The 20239-nt window shown below is 45.2% G+C and overlaps 1 protein-coding gene and 1 long non-coding RNA gene across 4 annotated transcripts in view; both read left to right on the forward strand.

Annotated features, from left to right (window-relative positions):
• Window positions 1-20239, forward strand: part of LOC145713007 (uncharacterized) — a 445152-nt gene that overhangs the window by 167123 nt on the left and 257790 nt on the right. The window lies entirely within an intron of this gene.
• Window positions 1-20239, forward strand: part of LOC132663702 (contactin-associated protein-like 3) — a 193680-nt gene that overhangs the window by 89235 nt on the left and 84206 nt on the right. For 2 of the 3 annotated variants that reach the window (XM_060610214.3, XM_060610215.3), the window contains 4 exons: window positions 9834-10037; window positions 10486-10670; window positions 11739-11882; window positions 15151-15412. In XM_060610214.3, the coding sequence (XP_060466197.1) occupies window positions 9834-10037; window positions 10486-10670; window positions 11739-11882; window positions 15151-15412 (795 nt within the window). Of the gene's footprint in view, window positions 1-9833; window positions 10038-10485; window positions 10671-11738; window positions 11883-15150; window positions 15413-20239 lie in introns of those variants that run through there. The other variant, XM_060610216.3, reaches the window with a different exon arrangement.

Below are 20239 nucleotides of genomic sequence, written 5' to 3' on the forward strand. Positions count from 1 at the left end.
ATTTTATGAGAAGCCATAAAATTGTACAAAACAGACGTAAAATACTGGAACGTGACCCCGGGACACAGGGAGTAGAGCAGTCAGTCGGTTTTCCAAGTGAAGGGCTTGGGAGGTGAGCTGCGGGCAGGGAGGGGTCCCAGGGAGGGACGAGGAACGTGCAGAGAAATAGTGGCTGCAGGAATCTCAGCTTCTGTTGGCTCAGGGATCAAGGAGGATATGGGCACTCGAGGCACAGGGAGCGGTTGTGTAAGAATGATACCATTGCCCCTTCACTAACCCCACAGACAGTGAGACCTTCTGGAGGTGAGGCTCACCATCCCAGAGGCAACCCCGTTCTAGATTCAAGGGTCCCCTTCGGCCTCAGCTCATCCAGCTGCCAGATGACAGGCTCCCCTTCCGCTCTGTTTCCAAATCCTACCTCTGCATGGCATTTCCATGCACCATTTAGCCCACGTGACGCCGCGTGGCCGTCCGCCTTTTTCTTTCTCTTTCCGTCGGTCATCTCCTTCCATCCTTTTGTTTCTGGGATCCACGAACACGCTCACGGCCGCAACGGCCGGGACGCCTGATCCTCGGTTTCTCTTTGATCCCATAAAATGAGTTTCTCCTTTCTCCCATTACCCGGGAAACAACATCAGTTTACTACTTGAAAGCCGTGCGTGCTCTTTGATGGGGATTTGCCATCAGCTTGATGTTCTTCTTGAGGAGATATTACCATGGTTCCTCCGGTTAGAGGTCAGTTCCAGAAAGATCAAAGCTGTGCGCCTGATCCCCGGAAGGGCTGGTTGGCTGTGTAGCTCTCATGGGGCCTGCGTGCATTCAAAATTCAGCGAACACGAGCTGTCGGGCATCAGGGGTTCCCACCGTAACTTATAATAGTCCTCACTACTTGTGAAACTTTGCGGAGTACATTCCTTGATAGTAGGGCCTCTCTCTGTATTGTCTTCATTTTTATTATTAATAAGAGTGATTGTTGAAGCCTAGCACTTTGCACTTTTATTTTTGACAGTGTTTGAATATGATACGGTTTATAGCCCAAAGGGCTAATGATTATCTCCCCCCCCCCATTTCTATTTTCACTTCTCTGTTGATAGTGAGAAAATGTCCAGATTGCTTATCTTGGTGTATAGTGTCCCTTGGATGCAACTTCTCTGTTTGGTTTCATTTCTTTACACCCCAGTTATACTCCAATGACACTGGCCATTCGTAGAAACCAACCTCATCCATTTTCGTGGCTTCCTGGCACATGAGTGTTCTCTTCCTGAAAATCCCTCCCCGCCACGTCTAGAGTGCACAGTCTGTTTAGAGTCCCCTGCCCCCTCCAGCAGCCCCCAGTGTCCAGTGCTCATATTCCCCATGGACTTGTTCTTGGCTTTGTATTCTACTCTGAAAAGGCCTCCCCTTGGGTGTCTTTCTGCTTTCTTAAGTTTTCAGGAACGTTTACGCACTGTCTGATCAATTCCAAATTGACATCCCCGATGCAGGTCTCTGAAGCCACAGACAGGCATTCTGTGCCCAGGTCTACCTTCATTTCTTTCTCGATTGTTATTCCTCTTTGGGGCACCTTCAGTTGCTGCTTTTCGGCCATCTACTTCGACTCCCCACGTTCAAGGTCAGTGTCTTCTCAAGTCTACCCTTGAGCTGGCTCCACGCCCATCATGGTTTATTAGTGTGTTTATTGGTGAATAAGAGAAGGAAGAAAGAAGGAGGGGAGGACGGAAGGAAAGCAAAGACGAAGGAAAGAGTGCACGAATCCTTGGGAATGTGGATTATGTAGGCACAGAATGGCGAACAACGTGGTCATCCACCAGTCGTCCGTGTGGCCCTCCAGTCCTGTGTCAGATCAGGCATTGAAAATAAAATGGGTTAGGGGCACCTGGGTGGCTCAGTCGGTTAAGCGCCTGACTTGGGCTTAGGTCGTGATCTCACGGTTCCTGAGCTCGAGCCCCATATCGGGCTCTGCGTTGACAGCGTGGAGCCTGCTTGGGATTCTCTCTCTCTGTCCCTCCCCTGCTCGCACACTTGCCCTCTCTCTCTCTCTGTCTCTCAAAATAAATAAGCATTAAAAAATATTTAAAAAAAAAAAGGAAAATAAAATGGGTTAGCAGGGAAGAGAATAAGGGAATAAAACAGGTAATTGTTTCAAAATATTGTGTTTATTTAAAAAGTATATTGACGGGGTGCCTAGGTGGCTCAGTCAGTTAAACATCCGACTTCGGCTCAGGTCAGGATCTCATGGTTCGTGGGTTCGAGCCCCGCATCGGGCTCTGTGCCGATGGCTCAGAGCCTGGAGCCTGCTTCGGATTCTGTGTCTCCCTCTCTCTCTGCCCCACCCCGACTTGCACTCTGTCTTGCTCGCTCTCAAGAATAAAAATAATAAAAACATTAAAAAAAATAAAAATAGAAAAACCGATGGATAATTGCATCAAAAATGGTTTTATTTAACAACCTCAACATGTGTCAGTATTTATAATCCTTCTGTTACCATTCTATTTTATATACAACATACAGTTAGTATTTTCTATCTAATGAGATACAGGTATGTATATACATGTATACATACACATTTATATTTATCGACCCATGTAAACTCTGGCGTTCTCTATTCCTTTGTATTGATCCACATTTCCACATACCATTTTCCTTCCACCTCAAAGGCTCCTTTTAGCATTTTTTGCCGTGTAGGTCTGCTGGTGAGGACTTCTTTCGCATTTTGGATGTCTGGAGAAAGTTGGTATTTCGCCTTCATTTTTGAGAGTTATTTGAGCTCAGTATGGAATTCTAGGATAACGTTTTTTCATTCATTACTTTCAAGACATTGCTCTTATGTTTCCTCACTTGTATCCTGTCCCCAGAGAAACCCACTGCTATCTGTATCTATGTGTCTTTCGAATGTGACATGCCTTTTTTTTCCCCTCTAGCTGCTTTTAAGATTTGGAGCAATTTGTTTCTGATGTAGTTTGGTTTTGTTTTATTCGGTTTCTTGTGTTTGGAGCACACTGGGTTATTTTGATTTGTGGGTTTATAGTTTTCATCAGATTTGGAAAGTTTCAGCCATCGTTTCTTCCAATATTTTTTTTTCTACATTTTCCCCTCACTTTTTTCCTTAAGGGATCCAATTGTCATTAGATAAAACACATATTAGGCTGTTTGATTTTGTTGTGTCACACAGCTTCACTGATGTCCTGTTTATTTTCTCAAGTAATTTTTTTTATGCCTTGTTTCATTTTAAATATTTCTAGTGCTGTGTCTTCGAGTTCACTAGTCTATTTTTCTGCATTGTTTAACCTGCCAGTCGTCCCATTCAGTGTGTTTTTCAACTCAGACATTGTAATTTTCACTTTTTTAGAAGTATCTCTTGTGTAGCTACCTGACTTCTTGAACATATGCATGACAGTTGTAACAACTGCCTTAATGCCTTTCTTTGCTAATTATAATATCTGGGTCAGTTCTATTTTGATTGCTTTTTTTTTTTTTCCCTCACTGTGGGCCATCCTTCCCAGCTTCCTAGTATGCCTGGAGATTTTTGAGTAGATGCCATACATTTTGATTTTTACCTTGGGTGCTGGATATTCCTGCTTTCTTATATGCTTGAACTTTCTTCAGGGACACATTGAATTGAAGGGATTTGATTCTTCTAGGTGTTGCTTTTAAAGTGTGTTGGGGCGCCTGGGTGGCGCAGTCGGTTAAGCGTCCGACTTCAGCTCAGGTCACGATCTCGCGGTCCGTGAGTTCGAGCCCCGCGTCGTCGGGCTCTGGGCTGACGGCTCAGAGCCTGGAGCCTGCTTCCGATTCTGTGTCTCCCTCTCTCTCTGCCCCTCCCCCGTTCATGCTCTGTCTCTCTCTGTCCCAAAAATAAATAAACGTTAAAAAAAAAAAAAAGTGTGTTAGCCCAACCAAAGCAGTGTTTTAGTCTAGGGTAATTATTCCCACCACTGAGGTAAGAGCCTTCTGAGTACTCCACCCACTGGCAGATGTTGGTGAGGTCTCCGGTCTGGATGATAACAGTGGGCACTGTTCCCAAGCCATTCGTCCTCTTAGATGGTTCACTTCCCGGTCCTGATGGGCTCCGTCCCTCGCACACACTGATCGGCATTTGCCGAACACTCAAGAGGGGCGTGTTGCTGGCCGCCCATGTTCTCACCCTTCATCCTTCCCCTCTTCGTACTCTGCCTGTGGATTCCAGGTGCTCTGTGCCCCCCAGACTTCTGACTCTGTCTCCTCTTCCCAGGACGTCTGCTGGGCTCTGCCTCAATTCCTCCTTTCTGCCCTATGACCTGGACGCTCTCTCCAGGCAGTGCCCGATTGGTGTTCCAGGGCTCATCTTGTGTCTCCCATCCCTCGGGCATGAAAACCATTGTTTAATGTCCTCCTCAGCCCCTCCCCCCCCCCCCTTTTTTCTAGCTTCAAGTGAGAGCGTAAATCTGGTCACTCCATCTTGGTCAGGAGCAGAAGTCGTAAATGCGGTTTTAGCTCTTGCTGTATTTCTTTTTCTTTGCCCGGTGCTCAAACGTAATAAGGCAGTCAACATCCGTGTTTCGGTCACTGCTACACACACCGTCGAGATGTTAAGTTGTTTAAGACTCATTTCAGTTGCTGTGTGGGAAAGCCCTCTTCATCCTTCTCCGGATAAGAAAACGGACCTGGACAGGTGAAGGTCTTCCACAGTGGAATCAGGATTTGGACCCTCACGGGACAACACCGGTCCTTTCTCTGAGCTGCTGCTGCTCTGTGTTGTCTGAAAGGCTGTTTGTGGGACCGGATGCAGGGGCTATGAGTCAATTAGCGCAAATTTGGTCTCACTACTAGTAACCTGGATTTCTCTAATTGGCTGGTGTGGGGGGCCCTTTTTCATAATACCGTTGGTGATTCAGTCATCAAAGCATAATCTCAGTTAATAAAACTAATAATTAGGGGCGCCTGGGGGCTCAGCCGGTTAAGCATCCAACTTTGGCTCAGGCCATGATCTCACGGTTCGTGGGTTCGAGCCCTGCGTCGGGCTCCGCGCGGACAGTGCGGACCCTGCTTGGGATTCTTTCTCCCCCCCCCCCCCCCCGCCTCTCTCTCTCTGCCCCATCCCTAACTCATGCTTTCTGTCCCTCAAAATAAATAAAATAACAAATAAATAAAACTCATAATGATAAAATCACGTAAAATTGGAAAAACGCTGTTATTTTCAAGTAAGTATCACATTTTCTATTTTGGAATGTGGGTTCTATACTCTTCCAATAGAGGAAAGTACCGCTTCCTATTCTGATGCGTAACAAGTGACCTCTATGTCAAGTACCCCAATTATTTAGTTAGTTGAATGACCTACAAAGACATTGTTCATGAAGCCTTCTTGTGGGAGTTCAGTGTGATGCTAAGCGGTAATTTACTACATCATTTTGGCGTTTTTATTCAAATAAATATTATAGTCGATTATTTGTATTAATTAGGGGCATCGTAAATTGTATTTGCTCTTAACAATAGTCCAGTATCAAACACTTTACCTTCATGAGCTGATAAAAGGTCACCTTAGCGTCACCAGTGAGCTCTAAGACTGGAAGGGTGGTTTCTCTAGTCAGTCTGTAATCAGTGGTATAGAGATCAGGGGAGCCTCTGTTTAGTGGAGATTACTGTCAAGGTGGAGCTTGAGGCTTGAGGACCCCGGGGCTGTCCCCCATCCATACTCGGAGAGCGCACTCCTACTGACTCATTGAGCTAAGCCTTCTGTCTCCCACAGTATGATGTTTCGGTTTAATTTTGAAAACTCTATGGCCTTTGAAAATCGTGTTTGAGGGATACGTGTTTAAACAAGTCATTCTGGATTTGCCGACCTGTCAATTTGTTTTCAGGTAGTCGGATTGGTTTTTGAGTATCTGTAAGTAAAGGGCATTTTGCAGAATTGATTCTCTTTGATGAGGCCTGTCACTGAGTTTCCAGTCTAAATGCTCCTGTTGTATAGCATCTTTGTGATAACGTATATGCTGGGCTTCACAGAGGGGCTTCTTGATTAACAGTACAGCCCAGGGGCGCCTGGGTGGCTCAGTCGGTTAAGCGTCTGACTTCGGCTCAGGTCATGATCTCTTGGTCCGTGAGTTCGAGCCCCGCGTCGGGCTCTGGGCTGATGGCTTAGAGCCTGGAGCCTGCTTCCGATTGTGTGTCTCCCTCTCTTTCTGCCCCTCCCCCGTTCATGCTCTGTCTCTCTCTGTCTCAAAAATAAATAAAACAAAACAAAACAAAACAGTACAGCCCACTGTTGGGACCATGTTGGCTTCTTTCTGGTGCCTGTCTGTAAATTGCATGTGACAGGCACCATGTGATTAGTAGGATGTTTACATTCTTTCTCTCCAAATGCTTCCCCGGAGAAAAGCCCTCTCGCCCCTGCTTCCCTCATCTTGACTGTGAGTTGCTTCCCCGTCACCAAATTTCTTAGCCCCACGGTAAGGCTAGGTGATTCCTGCAGAAATGCGTTCTTTCATGAGAGCCGAAGTGGGGACACGAGGGAAGCACTGTCTGCTGTGGGAGGGTCTGGCCACATCTGTCTGCTTCTGTTTTATCCCGACATCGATACAGTGTGGCGCCTCGTGGCCTATGTCAATATGAAATGAAAATGGGGCTGCATTTGGGGAATGAATGAAAATGAAGTCAAGGCAGGGGCGGGGCGGGGGGGGGGGGGAGGAAAATGGGGAAAAATGGTCTTTTACTAACAAAACTGTATTTGCCAAAGCAGAATCCCTGCTGAAGCCGAATTTGAAGTTACGGAAGCTTGTCAATATAAAACCAATCTTTTATAATATGACACAGGAGCCAAAATACTTTCTTATATCTTATAAAAATATACACTCAGGAATAGTCACAAGTGGGGGCGCCTGGGTGGCTCAGTCAGTTAAGCATCTGACTCTTGATTTCGGCTCAGGTCACGGTCTCACATTTATGAGATCGAGCCCTGCATCGGGCTTTGCACTAACAGCCAGGAGACTGCTGGGGATTCTCTCTCTCCCTCTCTCTGTCTCTCTGCCCTTCCCCTTTTCGTGCATGCACTATCTCTCTCTCTCTCTCTGTCTCTCACAATAAATAAACATTAAAAAAAAAAGCCACCAATGAAGTGTATCGAATTATGCAATAGGCAGATCAAAAAAATAATTAAGTTGGTGATTTCCCATCTAAAATATGGTTTTTGATGTTGAAATCAAAGAAAGACCACAAAATGTCTGGCCCTGAACTGGTTCTCGTCACGGCCACCTCTGAACAATCAGGAATCGAGCCCGGTGACCGTCACCGGTCGATTCCACGGAGTAGAAGATGTACGCATGTCTGTAAAGGGCCAGACAGCACACATTTTAGGCTCCGTGGGAGCATGTGCCCTCTGCCACTGTTCTTTGTTCTTTTAACAAACCTTTACAGAAAGTAGCTCACCGGGGCTGTACAGGCTGCAGACTGATGTGGACAGTTTCTGATGAAGAGGAGGCGCAGCCTAACCTTCCAGACTTCTAAAAGCAATTCCTGAATTTTATCCGTGTCATTCTCACCCCCTTAGTCTGTTACCGTTTTAAGTAACAGACTTAACGGAGCTTAAGTCTGTTACCGGTTAAGACTTTAGTGAAACTAACCAGGACTGTTACAAGATGCATTTTTGAAGTGGTTTTGTTTGACTCGGTTGATGACGTAGCTGGATGATATAATTTCGCCACTTTACAGGCCTAGAAAACCTGTCAAAAGACACGTGAAGTCTGCCTCATAAGATCTCATGTGATGATTAACATGTGGTTGATTGTACGACATCCAAGTGTCCGTGATCTCGTTGGAGAGAGAGCTGAAAACTTTCAAGGGTTGTAAGGCCACTCTTTTGAGTTTCTATAAATCCAGTAAATTTTTCACCGCTCCGTTTTGCCTGAGGAGAAGGTTCCAGGAAACAGAATTTAGCTGCTGGAGAGCAGCGGTTCTCAAATGTAGTCATCAAGCCAGCAGCGGCATTGCTGGGGGTTCGTGTTAGAAACGCAGATTCTCTGTTCCCACCCCAGGCCAGCAGAGTCGGAACTCCGGGGATGGGGCCCAGCAGTTTGTGCTTACCCCACACTCCAGCACGTTCTCATCCCTGGAAGGTCAATATTACGCTTACAAAGCAACAGTGGCCCCAGGGAAGCTGAGGGCCAAAGCTATCGGATCAGAATAATCCTGACAAAATCATTCATGGAACAAACAGCTCTCATTCGCTCACTTCAGAAAGAAGCCTTAGGGGTGCCTGGGTGGCTGAGTCGGTTAAGTGTCCGACTTCGGCTCAGGTCATGATCTCGCAGTCCGTGAGTTCGAGCCCTGCGTCGGGCTCTGTGCTGACAGCTCAGAGCCTGGAGCCTGTTTCAGTTTCTGTGCCTCCCTCTCTCTCTGGCCCTCCCCCGTTCATGCTCTGTCTCAAAAATAAATAAACGTTAAAAAAAATAAAAAAAAATAAAAAAAAAAGAAAGAAGCCTTAATTATTATCGTTGCCTTTCGGTGACGTGCCCGCAGAAAAACTAGACTAGTAAAATGTGAAAGTATTTAAATCCTTCATTATCAAATTCTCATTACTGTCATCTAACACGCTAAAGGACATTGTTTGAATTTGACAAAGGGTTATGTTTTTATCAGGCACATTCATTTAATTATGCAATGGAGAATAACTGCTTGTTTACATTATTTTTAGACAGACGGCAGTGTTTATATATTTTCCACTGTGTGTGTGAATCAAAATCAAGCTTCTGAATTTTCCCATTTTATTGGCTTTCTCTTGCACCTTCATTTGTTATACATATGTTTTCTTAAAATTTTTCTTTTTAGGGGCCCCCGGGTGGCTCAGTCAGTTAAGCACTGGACTCTTGACTTTGGTTCAGGTCATGATCTCAGAGTTTGCGGGATAGAGCCCCACGTCGGGCTCTGTGCTGATAGTGCAGAGCTTGCTTGAGATTCTCTCTCCCTCTCTCTCTGCCCCTCCCTCCCTCTCTCTCTCCTTCAGGAAATAAACATTTAAAAATAAATAAATAGGGGCAACCTGAGTGGCTCAGTCGGTTGAGCCTCTGACTTTGGCTCAGGTCACGATCTCACGGTCCGTGAGTACGAGCCCCGCGTCGGGCTCTGCGCTGCTGGCTGAGAGCCTGGAGCCTGCTTCAGATTCTGTGTCTCCCTTTCTTTCTGCCCCTCCCCTGTCCATGCTCTTTCTCTCTTCTTGTTTGTCTGTCTTCTTGTTTGTTTATTTATTTGTTTTGTTTTTAGATTCCACGCACGAGTAAAATCACACGGTGTTTGTCTTTTTAAGGCACAGTCACGTCTTGTCTTGTTTACTTGTGAGATACGAAAAACACAGGAGATTTTTCTGGGTAATACGAATCCCTCTGTGTCTCTCTTGTTCTGTCTTCAAGTGGTTTGACCAGTGCTCTTTCTACGTTAATGATAAAATAATAACTTTTTCAGATGCAAGGGACCTTGATGGTTGGAAAGATGAAACGGCCAGAAAGTTGAGAGAAAACGGCAGCGTCGTAGCCATGGTGTGACCGGGGGGGGGGGGGGGGGTGCAGCGGGGGGTGACTTCAACTTCTTTACTGATTTCATTTTTTACAGGATGAGAAGTGGTCATTAGAAAGGCAGGAGCAACTGGGACTTGGCCAACATACTTGGCGTGTACGTCTAGATGATACATTTTGGGGAAAACGTCAGGAAAGGCCAAGAGTAGAGTTTAGGGGTATCGGCTACTGGTAGGAAGGGAAAATCAGCCACATGGATTTCCCCCTTGCGTATGTGTGTGTTGACTTACACATCTCAATGCGCTAATAAAGACATGTTGTACTTAGGTTACTTTTTAATGTCTCCCACTGTAGGATCTGAGGTGGTTAATTTTGATGGAAAGAGCTCCTTGATATACACATTGAATCAGAAATCCGTGAGTCCAACAAAAGATGTCATTTCTTTGAAACTTAAGACCAGGCAGACCGATGGGATTCTACTCCACCGAGAAGGACAAAATGGCAAGCACGTCACCCTGGAGTTAGTTAAAGGAAGACTCATCTTATCCCTTAATTCAGGTAAAAACCTACAAGGTGGTGTTTTCGAAAATGAGCTTGTTGAGATGAAAATATCTTTTTGTGCTTAATTTTTCACAGCTACGTCGTTAACTCATCCTGAAACCAGAACGCTTTTTAAAAAAATTTTTTTAGTATTTTTAAATTTATTTTGGAGAGAGAGGGAGACAGAGCCCGAGCCGGGGAGGGGCAGAAAGAGAGGGAGACCCAGAATCCGAGGCAGGCTCCGGGCTCCGAGCCGTCAGCACGGAGCCCGACTCTAGGCTCGAACGCATGAACTGTGAGATCATGACCTGAGCCGAAGTTGGACGCTTAACCGACTGAGGCCCCCAGGCACCCCAACCAGAACAGAGAAGGAGGGAAGGAAAGTGTAGTTGTGAGAAACGCTGCCCTCCACATGGCCGTCATAGTGTTGAATTGGAGTGGTGCATTACTTCCCCTGTCCTTCTAGGCCACGCTAACCTGCCGTCCCCTGACGCCCGTGTGACCCTCACCCTGGGCAGCCTGCTGGACGACGAGCACTGGCATTCTGTCCTCTTGGAGCTCCTGAACGCACACGTCAACTTCACCGTGGACAGGCACACGCAGCATTTCCAGGCAAAGAGCGGGTCCCGCTATTTGGATCTTGATGATGAGGTGTGAAAATTACTTTTTAAGTATTACGGATTTAAATGCAACCTGACCTTCTAGGAAAATGGCACGACACAGAGAAATCCCCTTGGCTAGCAATTCAGAATTCCGGCGAAGCGTTTCCCACGGCTGACGTCGGCGCGTGACGTGCCCGTGTGCTGTCGAGACGTTTCATCACTCGTCGATGTTAGTTTTCACACGAGAGGCAGTGGGCGTTAAAGCTGGGAAGTGTGTGCGTGAAGAGCTAAGGGTACAGCAGGCCGCGCTTAAAAATGATTTGTTCAGACAGTTCTTTGGTGTTACATCTGGCGTCGGATGTCAACACTTACCTTGGAGATCTCTCTGTGTTTCAGGGCAATCCTACACGGAATTAGCGATCTAGGGGACCTCGGAGAAGTGATCCCTGTATATTCCAACATGCTTTTTTGAGGAGCAGGAGAGCCAGAAGTGCAGGATTCCAGATACCATTTCTTGGGATGTTTAAAGGTTTAACGTATTCGCAGCGTGTTGCCTACGCGGGTTGACCCTATGCTGAAATGCCCCTTTTGTTCCACCAGTTCTGCTCAGCACATCTGTCAGAGCAAATGGGATGATTTCAACATTCATTTAAGATAAGTGGCCTCAGCCGAGGAGGCCAGCTGGAGAGCCTGGCCTTGAATGAGATTATCAATGGCTTTATTATTCTAACCTATCAGCAGAGCCACCGCAAGGACCAGGACCCTAAAGTCTGGGTTCCAGAAAGATTTATAAAGTAGAATGTCATCACGGGCAGCGGTATGGTCGCATAGATCAAGAGTGACCGTGGAAATCGATGTGCGATATTCCCTATTGGCTAAAGTGACAGAGTCGGTTTGAGCAGCACGTTGCAAGATGGGTATTTAACCTATTTATCTAGATATAATGAAACATTGCTAAATCTACATCGAAAACTTCATTTGAAATTAACACGATAATGCAAAATAATGCTGGATAGATTTGCGACAGTTATTGTACACCTGCTCGTCATAAATGTTTTAGGCAGATAATCAGAAAATCATTAAACAATATTATTTATGTCATTTTTTTCTTTCTAAGATCAGCTTCGGAGGGATTCCCGGACACAGAAAATCAGTGGTGTTCCCACGTAAAAACTTTCACGGCTGCTTCGAAAACCTCTATTATAATGGAGTGGATATCATTGATTTGTCCAAGAAACGCAAGCCGCAGACCCTCGTCGTGGTAAGAAAGTCTATTTGCGAGGTCAAGAGAAACTTGCAACTTGCAACTTGCCTGATTGGTTCGGTTTTAGAATACACCTCTCCTGAAGGCAGGGAAAGTACCAGTCATATATACTTTTCAGTTCATATTTCGTCCATGTTAATTAATCGATTAGATTTTAAAATGCAACTTACTGGCGAAAATTTTAATTCCGGTTAGTTTACAAACGGTGTAATATCACCTTCAGGTGTGCCATATAGTGATTCAACATTTCCCCCCAATACCCGGTGCTCATTCCAAGTATGCTCCTCAACCCCCATCACGTTCTTTCTTAATTTTTACGTACGTATGGAAGCCGACGCCAAATTTCTCAAATATTTCTCCGACGTTTCTTGATCACGGGCGGGCTCGGTGATGCCAGCCTCGAACCTTATCTCAGTGCTCAGGGGCTGTGCGTGGGGATCTGGTTCCGTCTTGCGATGTTCGAGAGTGCTCCGTTGTTTCTGCGAAGAGGGGCAGGGTCTGCGGATACGCGAGGGGGAGGTTAGCAAAAGCATTTGTGTGACTCCCAAAGGAAAAACATCGTGCTAAAAAAGGTTAGGTCTAGGCTGTGCAGAAAGTGGACGTGGCTTTGAACCGACTGGCTGGGAGAGTTTGGGTCCCTCTGTCTTCAAGGCCAGTGGTCTGCCCGCTGTGGATGCAGGGACTTAGGTCAGCAACGTAAGGAGCTTGTTATCTGGAAGCAGGTTAACCCCTAAGATGGATGGGAGAGTTGTGACAGTTCCGTCTCTCCATATGGCTGCCGGCCCTCGCCCAGCCTGGCATGTTACTAAGCCAGCACCCGTCCTTCCATGTTTGGGCCCTTATAACCGAATCCTGTACAGATCAGTGGGTTCAGGTTCACCCACGTATGTGTGAACGTAGATGCCTCCATGTCCGGCGCCGTTTACAGAAAGGGGATCGTTTTAGAGAAGCTTTTCTCAGTCTCGGTTTTCCGACTCCGCTAAACCTTGTGGAAATTCGTTTCCGTCAGCAGGTGTAGGTCTATGTTGTCACGGCTGCGCAGTTTGCCATTAGGAAAGTCATTTTCTAATCAAGACGTTTGCTTTATTTCTGCTTCTGTTTTACCACCAACGGGCAGTCGCACCTTTGTTTTCAGATACGGGGTCTTTTATTTGGGTGGGAAAAGTTTCAGGAGTAGAATTTCTTGCCTGGAAATTTTATGCAGCTTGAAATTTTAATTCATGTTGCTGTTTGGCGCCCCCCCCCCCCAAACTGTAACACGACATTTGCCATCAGCAGTGTGTGACACAGTCCTTCCATCCAGTGTCAGGCAGCCACACGCGTCAAACAGCTCTCAGACTGTTGCCAGCTCAACGGACATGAACTAATATGGGATGGTTACGTCGTGTTTATCTGACTACCGATGAATGAAATAATCTTTTGTCCGTTTGGATTTGCTTTTCTGATCACTGTTGATTCTTCTCCTTTGGCCCATTTTTAATTTTATTAAACGATTTTTTTCCTTGCCAATTTATAAGAGAGTTTTATGTTTGGCAGATTATTACCCTTTGTCATTCAGGGTCCAGATAGGTTTTTCAGACTAATCAATTTTATATTAAATGTGAAGTCATGTTCTAATATAATTATGCATTGTATATCGTATCTTTTATATTAAATGTTATATGCTGCGTTGAGTATATAAATGTTTTTATTTGTATGTGGTCAATGTGTCTATGTATTTTTTTATAGCTTTGTAGTATTTGGAATGTTTCTAAAACCCGAGATGCTAGATATAGTCTCATGGATTTTCCGGGAAAAAGTTTTAAGCTGGTTTTATGTGTTTTAAAATTGAAAAAATATCTTTAAGCTTTTGATTGTCTAGGATTTATTCTTTCTGTGGATCAGTTGTCATTTTAGGCCTTAGGGATACCCATTTATTCTTACACTATGTAGTAATTAAGCCCAACCTTTTGTGTCTAAGTTGAATCGTACCTTTTTTTACACACTGACTGTACATATGTTCTCAGATCTTTCTGTGGGTTATTTATTGGGCTCTGCTGTTAACGTTTATTCCTATAGCAATACCATAATGACTTAACTACAGTGCCTTTATGGTGTGGATGCTTTGGCGTCTCCTGAATTCAGTCCCATCTCACTGTATTTCTTTGCATAATATATTTTGGAGAGGAATGGCAATGTTTCAGTACATATTCCTTTGGAATTTATGAAAATGTATCCAATCCCAGGCAAAAATTCTAGTAGAGATCTTAATTGGAGTTATGTTAAGAACTTAAGTTCCTTCTTTTCCAAATGCTGCAATTAGGGGCGCCTGGGTGGCGCAGTCGGTTAAGCGTCCGACTTCAGCCAGGTCACGATCTCAAGGTCCGTGAGTTCGAGCCCCGCGTCGGGCTCTGGGCTGATGGCTCAGAGCCTGGAGCCTGTTTCCGATTCTGTGTCTCCCTCTCTCTCTGTCCCTCCCCCGTTCATGCTCTGTCTCTCTCTGTCCCAAAAATAAATAAACGTTGAAAAAAATTAAAAAAAAAAAAAAAAAAAACAAAAAAAAAAAACAAATGCTGCAATTAAAAATAAGTTTGCTCCTGGAGCCAGAGAAATAATCTAAAGATAAAAGGTGTGTGTTTTTTTGGTAAAATAGAATGAAAGAGTTATAAAAACCTGCCAGGCAGGTCAGACCTTAGGCTGGGTGAACACCCTGGGCGACCCGGCCCATGAGAGCTTCTGAGAGGCAGCCTGTTTGCCTTTGGAAAGGTCACCTGGCCATATCCTTCCCTTCGGATGTGCAGAAGCATACTGCCCACCTGAGTCAGATGTACACGCGTCACCTGAGTGACACAGCTATAAGCACGTTTACATAACCAAGGCGAATTCAGGAAAGTTCTTGGAGAAGGTGGTCCCTGGTGCTGGGCTTCATAGCAGATATAAACACCTAACACCTTGAGGGGAGAAGTCTGTCTCGTCTGTTGTATCCCACGTCCAGCACAAGGCCTGGGAAAGATGTGGCTCGAGATTCCTTTGCCAAAGCCCAGAAATGGAGAAGACAGAACTCCCCTGAAGGACTCAGAAATAGATTTTCCAGGAGAGGGCGGTGCTGTGGTTTGAAGGACCTGTAAGGTAAATCTGGACTTGAGTTTGATGGGGAAGCCTAGTTTTGAAAGTCCTAGTTTGCTAGAAGGTTGATAGGAAACTGTAAATCTTGGAAAACGCATTGTTCGTGAAATGGAAGTATCCTTCCGGCACCTTCCTAAATCCTCTTTTGCTGTGTTCACAGGGAAATGTGTCTTACTCGTGCTCACACCTTCAGATTGTCCCTGTGACTTTCCTGAGTTCCAGCAGCTACTTGGCTCTCCCGGGTGCCTCTGGAGAGGACAAAGTGTCAGTCGCTTTCCAGTTTCGGACGTGGAACAGAGCAGGGCTGTTGCTGACCAGTCAGTTAAAACACGGGTCGGGGGCTCTTGTCCTTGTTCTAAATGATGGAAAACTCAAGCTGAGTCTCTCCCAGCCCGGACATCCATCGAGGGATGTCACAGCAGGTAATAGACATTTGTCACGTGTCAACCCGAGATTTGTCATCTCTACAATAAATGAGCAAGTGAACCAATAAGATATTCATAATCCTTCTAGAAGGAACTAAATTTCTTTTACCTTTGAAATAGGTATCTCCAGGCTGTTGGTGTGTGACACAAATTTAGCTACATCAAACATAATTGTCAAAAAGTTTAAAAAATAACTTATTTGTAAGTCAGTGGTTAGTAATTGGCCATGAACTTGAAATACTGGAGGCCATTAGCCTAATTCTGAGTAGTCTTGGGAAAATAGAGCTCTGTTCGCTGTCTTTTGAGCCTGTTTACACACTGGTTTTCATAATTTTTTTAAGTTTATTTTTTTTTTGAGAGAGAGGGAGAGAGAGAGAGAGAGCATGAGCGGGGGAGGGACAGAGAGAGAGGGAGACACAGAATCCGAAGCAGCCTCCAGGCTCCGAGCTGTCAGCACAGAGCTGGATGTGGGGCTCGAACTCACAAACTATGAGGTCATGACTTAACTGAGCCACCCAGGTACCCCTGGTTTTCATAATATTTTAAGTTCTCATTTTTCCCCTTTCTGTCACAGCTCCTGCTCCCTTTGGGGACCCTGTTTTGGATGAAGTTCTTATAACCATGGGCAGATGTTCTGCCCCCGTCTTCCAAGAAGCACCCATGTTTCCAAACTCACTTCCAGAGATGTCTTATCTTTGAACTTAGGGGGCTATTTTGCATTTGAGTGCTGATAAAAATTTAAACCCAGGCAGGCTCATGGCATGTCCTTCCATGAATGTTGACTAAGGAAGGACCCTCTTGCCCGACCTGGGGTTACCAGTTTGGGATTGAAAAACCAGGAATGAAACGTAAATTTTTTGTTTCTTTTTATAAATCAGAAAAATCTGGCCGCCGGCGCACAGAGTTTCCCTGTGGACCTCAGCAAATGAACAGAGCCAATAGTGTCCAATCAGATTCAGTAAATTGCTTCAACCTTTGCTTGTACAGATGTACAAGCCCCATGTAGTATTAACTAAAAAAGATCGTTTTTTACTCTTGTGTCACGTGGGTACATAGCGCTGCCCCCTCCAACACGCACATATATTAGTTATTTAACTTTTTTTAAAGGCCAGTGCTGAAACATTGCACAATTTATTGCATTGATTTCTAAGCCTTTACAGGGCAACGTGTTGATTTTCAAAAGCAACCCAAAGGTGAATTTTTCTTGGTATTTGCTGCTTGATTTGGAAGCCTGTGAGGGGTGATGTTTTTTGCATTTGAAATACAGGCATGCCCCAGAGATATTCGGGCTTGGTTCCAGACTACCACAATAAAGCAGATATTACAATAAAGCAAGTGAAATGCATTTTTTGGTTTCCTAGTGCATATAAAAGTTTTGTCTACAGTATACTGTAGTCTGTTAAGTGTGCATTAGCTTTAAGTCTAGAAAAACAATGTACATATCTTAATTAAAAAACACTTTATGGGGCACCTGGGTGGCTCAGTCGGTTGAGCGTCCGACTTCAGCTCAGGTCACGATCTCGTGGTCTGTGGGTTCGAGCCCCGCGTCGGGCTCTGTGCTGACAGCTCGGAGCCTGGAGCCCGCTTCGGATTCTGTGTCTCCCTCTCTCCCTGCCCCTCTCCCACTTGCACTCTGTCTTTCTTTCTCTCAAAAATGAATAAAACATTAAAAAAAGAAAAAAAACTTTATGGCTGGGGCGCCGGGCTGGCTCAGTTGGTAAAATAGTCAACTCTTGAGTTTTGGCTCAGGCCACGATCTCACAATTTATGAGATGGAATTCTCCACGGGGCTCTGCACTGACAGCTTGGAGCCCGCTTGGGATTCTCTCTTCCTCTCTGTCTGCCCCTCCTCAGCTCTCGCTCTCTCCCTCTTTCAGAAGAAATAAACATTTAAAAAAATACGTTATTGCTAAAAAATGCTGATATTTGAGCTTTCAGGGAGTTGTAATCACTTGGTTACAGAACATCATAACAAATGTCGTAGTAATGAAAAAGTTTGAAAAATTGTGAGAATTACCAAATGTGACACAGAGACACGAAGTGAGCAAATGATGTTGAAAACACGGCCCCAAGAGACACGCTCCAGGGAGGGCTGCCGCAAACCTTCACCTCGTAAAAGACACGGTATCTGCGAATCGGGTAACGCGAAACGCAATACGACGAGGTGTGCCTGTAGATGGAAAATGAGACAGCTTGCATTTGGTTTTCGTCTTAAACCTTGTATGAAGCACGAAAGCACGTACCAAACCCAGAACCAGATTTTAAAGGATAAGCTCCATGTAAGTCGCATTGAATGGCAAAAAGGACATCCAGTCATCTTTCCTCCTGTTCCCAGGTGTTAGATCCTTTTTCCCAGGATCTAGAACGGTCCAAGGGCGTGTAATCTAGTGTGCGTTTGTTTATGGAGCTGGCCCGGGGGAGTGTGGTGGGAACAGAAGGAAAGCGGAGGAGGGACAGCGCGCTCCCCTTTAGGTCTGATGGGCTGGATAAGGCGCCTTCTTTGCTCTCGCCAAGCCTCACGTGCTCGCCTTTGAAATGACTCTAGTATGACTCATGGTGTAAACGATGACACCGTGCGTGCAAACCGTCAGCACGGTGCCTGCTGATGAGCACTCGGTAACTTTTAGTTACCGTTATTCCCCAACTAGTCCCCCCCCCGCCCCGCCCAACCATCACCTCCTAGATTGAGACTTCGAAGGGGGGAGCTGGGAAGGGCTGAGGGAAAGAATTAGCATCATTTTCGCAGTAGCAAAACCAAAAGCACGGTCTACCCTCTCTTCTTCATCTATCCCTTGCCTCCGGGGCTGCCTGGGAGACTGGCTTCTTCCATCAGAAGCAAGGAGAGTAGAGCACACACAAAGGGTGAGAATTATAATGGGTAGACGGAAAGAACGCACGTTAAGTGCAGGCGTTTCACTTTAAATGAGAATGACAGATTTTATTAAAAACCAGTCTTTTATTATAAAAGAGCCAAATGGCATCTATTAACCAATTCAAGGAGATTTTCGGGAGTGTTTTCCGCAGGCTCTCCCGTGAAAGAACTCTATGTCCTAGACAGGTGGGTGGACACACAGAGGGCAGGAGGGGGCGGGAGGGAATATTTCACACCAAATTAAATATTGGGTTTTAATACCAGGCTTTAAGTGGATGTGGTTACCGTCCCGACAGATATGCTAAGTAAGCTTTAAAATCAATACCGAATGGGAAGACTGGAAGGAACATTCACGGAATCTGGTAAGTGTTTATTCCTTTTTAAGCTCCAGGACTGCAGGACCTCCTTCGGCTTGCTTCAGGGCCAATGTCATAATGTACGTTTTAAGTAACCCAAATCCTCTGTGTTCTGTTGTCACCATCCTCATTATCCATTCATGAAACTAACAGGTGTTGACCCTTTGCAACGGTTCTGGCTCCACAAATGTGAAACGGAAAGTGAGACTCTGGCATTTTTATCATACTGGATGCGTGTCCGTGGCAAAGTCACCTTTGTGACTTTAAAAACTTTCCCTTCCTTGAAAGTGAGTGCTGGAAAGTAAGTTAACTAGTATTTTGTAGTCTGAGAAGAACAAAGTTGTAGCTATTTTTTTTTTAAGTTTATCTCTTTATCTCAGAGAGAGAGAGAGTGTGAGCAGGGAGGGGGCAGAGAGAGAGGGAGAGAATTCCATCCAGGCTCCACGCTGTCAGCGAAGAGCCCGACGCGTTGACTCAAACTCACAAACTGTTATGTCATGACCTGAGCCGAAATCAAGAGTTGGGCCCTTAACCGACGGAGCCTCCTAAGAGCCCCAAAGTTATAGCTATTTTTAGAGCGGGGTCTATGACCTTCTGGGTCATGTCAGAAACATATTTCCCACACATGTGGATCTCAGGTCCACGTGGAAGTCACTGATGAGAGATCAAGCAAAAACGAAAAAGCTGTATTTTAATTTTAATTTGTAATCGAAGGGTAATTGACATATTGAAGAACATTTTACAGACGTGAATTTGTATGGTTGATTAGACTGATTGGGCCGGAATCTGGTATTAAGTTAAATATGACTGGTTAACTTTCTACCGGAAATATGGTCATATTTTCTTTGGGGCTTATATCCCCATGGGCTATAAAATAACTCTGATTCTCGTAGGTTGACTTCCAAATATATAGGGCTGTTAAGCAGTCTTTGACTTTATCATTTATAAGAGGTATTAGTTAATCTATTGGGACAATTCCCTAAGATGATTAGAGTCAAGTAGACTCATCATCATGCTTGGGCATGACATCAAAAAATCAAGAAGTCATCATTTTGTTATTTTTCAATGAGTAAAGGTGTTTATGGCCTCGTTCCCTCCTGGGCAAGACAGTTTCTTTCTTTTTTTATTTTAAGTTATTTTGGGAGAGAGAGACAGAGAGAGCAAGCTGGAGAGGGGCAGAGACAGTGAGAGAAAGAATTCAGTGCAGAGCCTGACACGGGGCTCGAACTCACCAACCGTGAGATCATGACCTGAGCCAAGATCAAGAGTCAGACGCTTACCCGACTAAGTCACCCAGGTGCCCCCAAGACCATTTCTGAATCATTTCCAATTATTCACTGTCCTCCTTAACACAACAGGCATCTCTGTGCATGTGGGGGTTGCCGTGACCATTTTGGAGTGGAGGAATTTGGCCAGATGACTCATTTTGGCCAATGGAATGTGGGCAGAAGTGATATCTGTCACATCCGAGCAGAAGCCATGGCAAGATGCTGCCAAGCACCGTTTCGTTCTCAGCCCTGAGGCAGAAATGGGGCCATGCATTAGCTCCAGTCCTGCATGCAGAGGCACTGGGGGCACAGGATGGAGACCTGACTG

Source organism: Panthera onca, chromosome D4, assembly GCF_046562875.1.
Source record: "Panthera onca isolate mPanOnc1 chromosome D4, mPanOnc1 haplotype 2, whole genome shotgun sequence".
NCBI lineage: Eukaryota > Metazoa > Chordata > Mammalia > Carnivora > Felidae > Panthera > Panthera onca.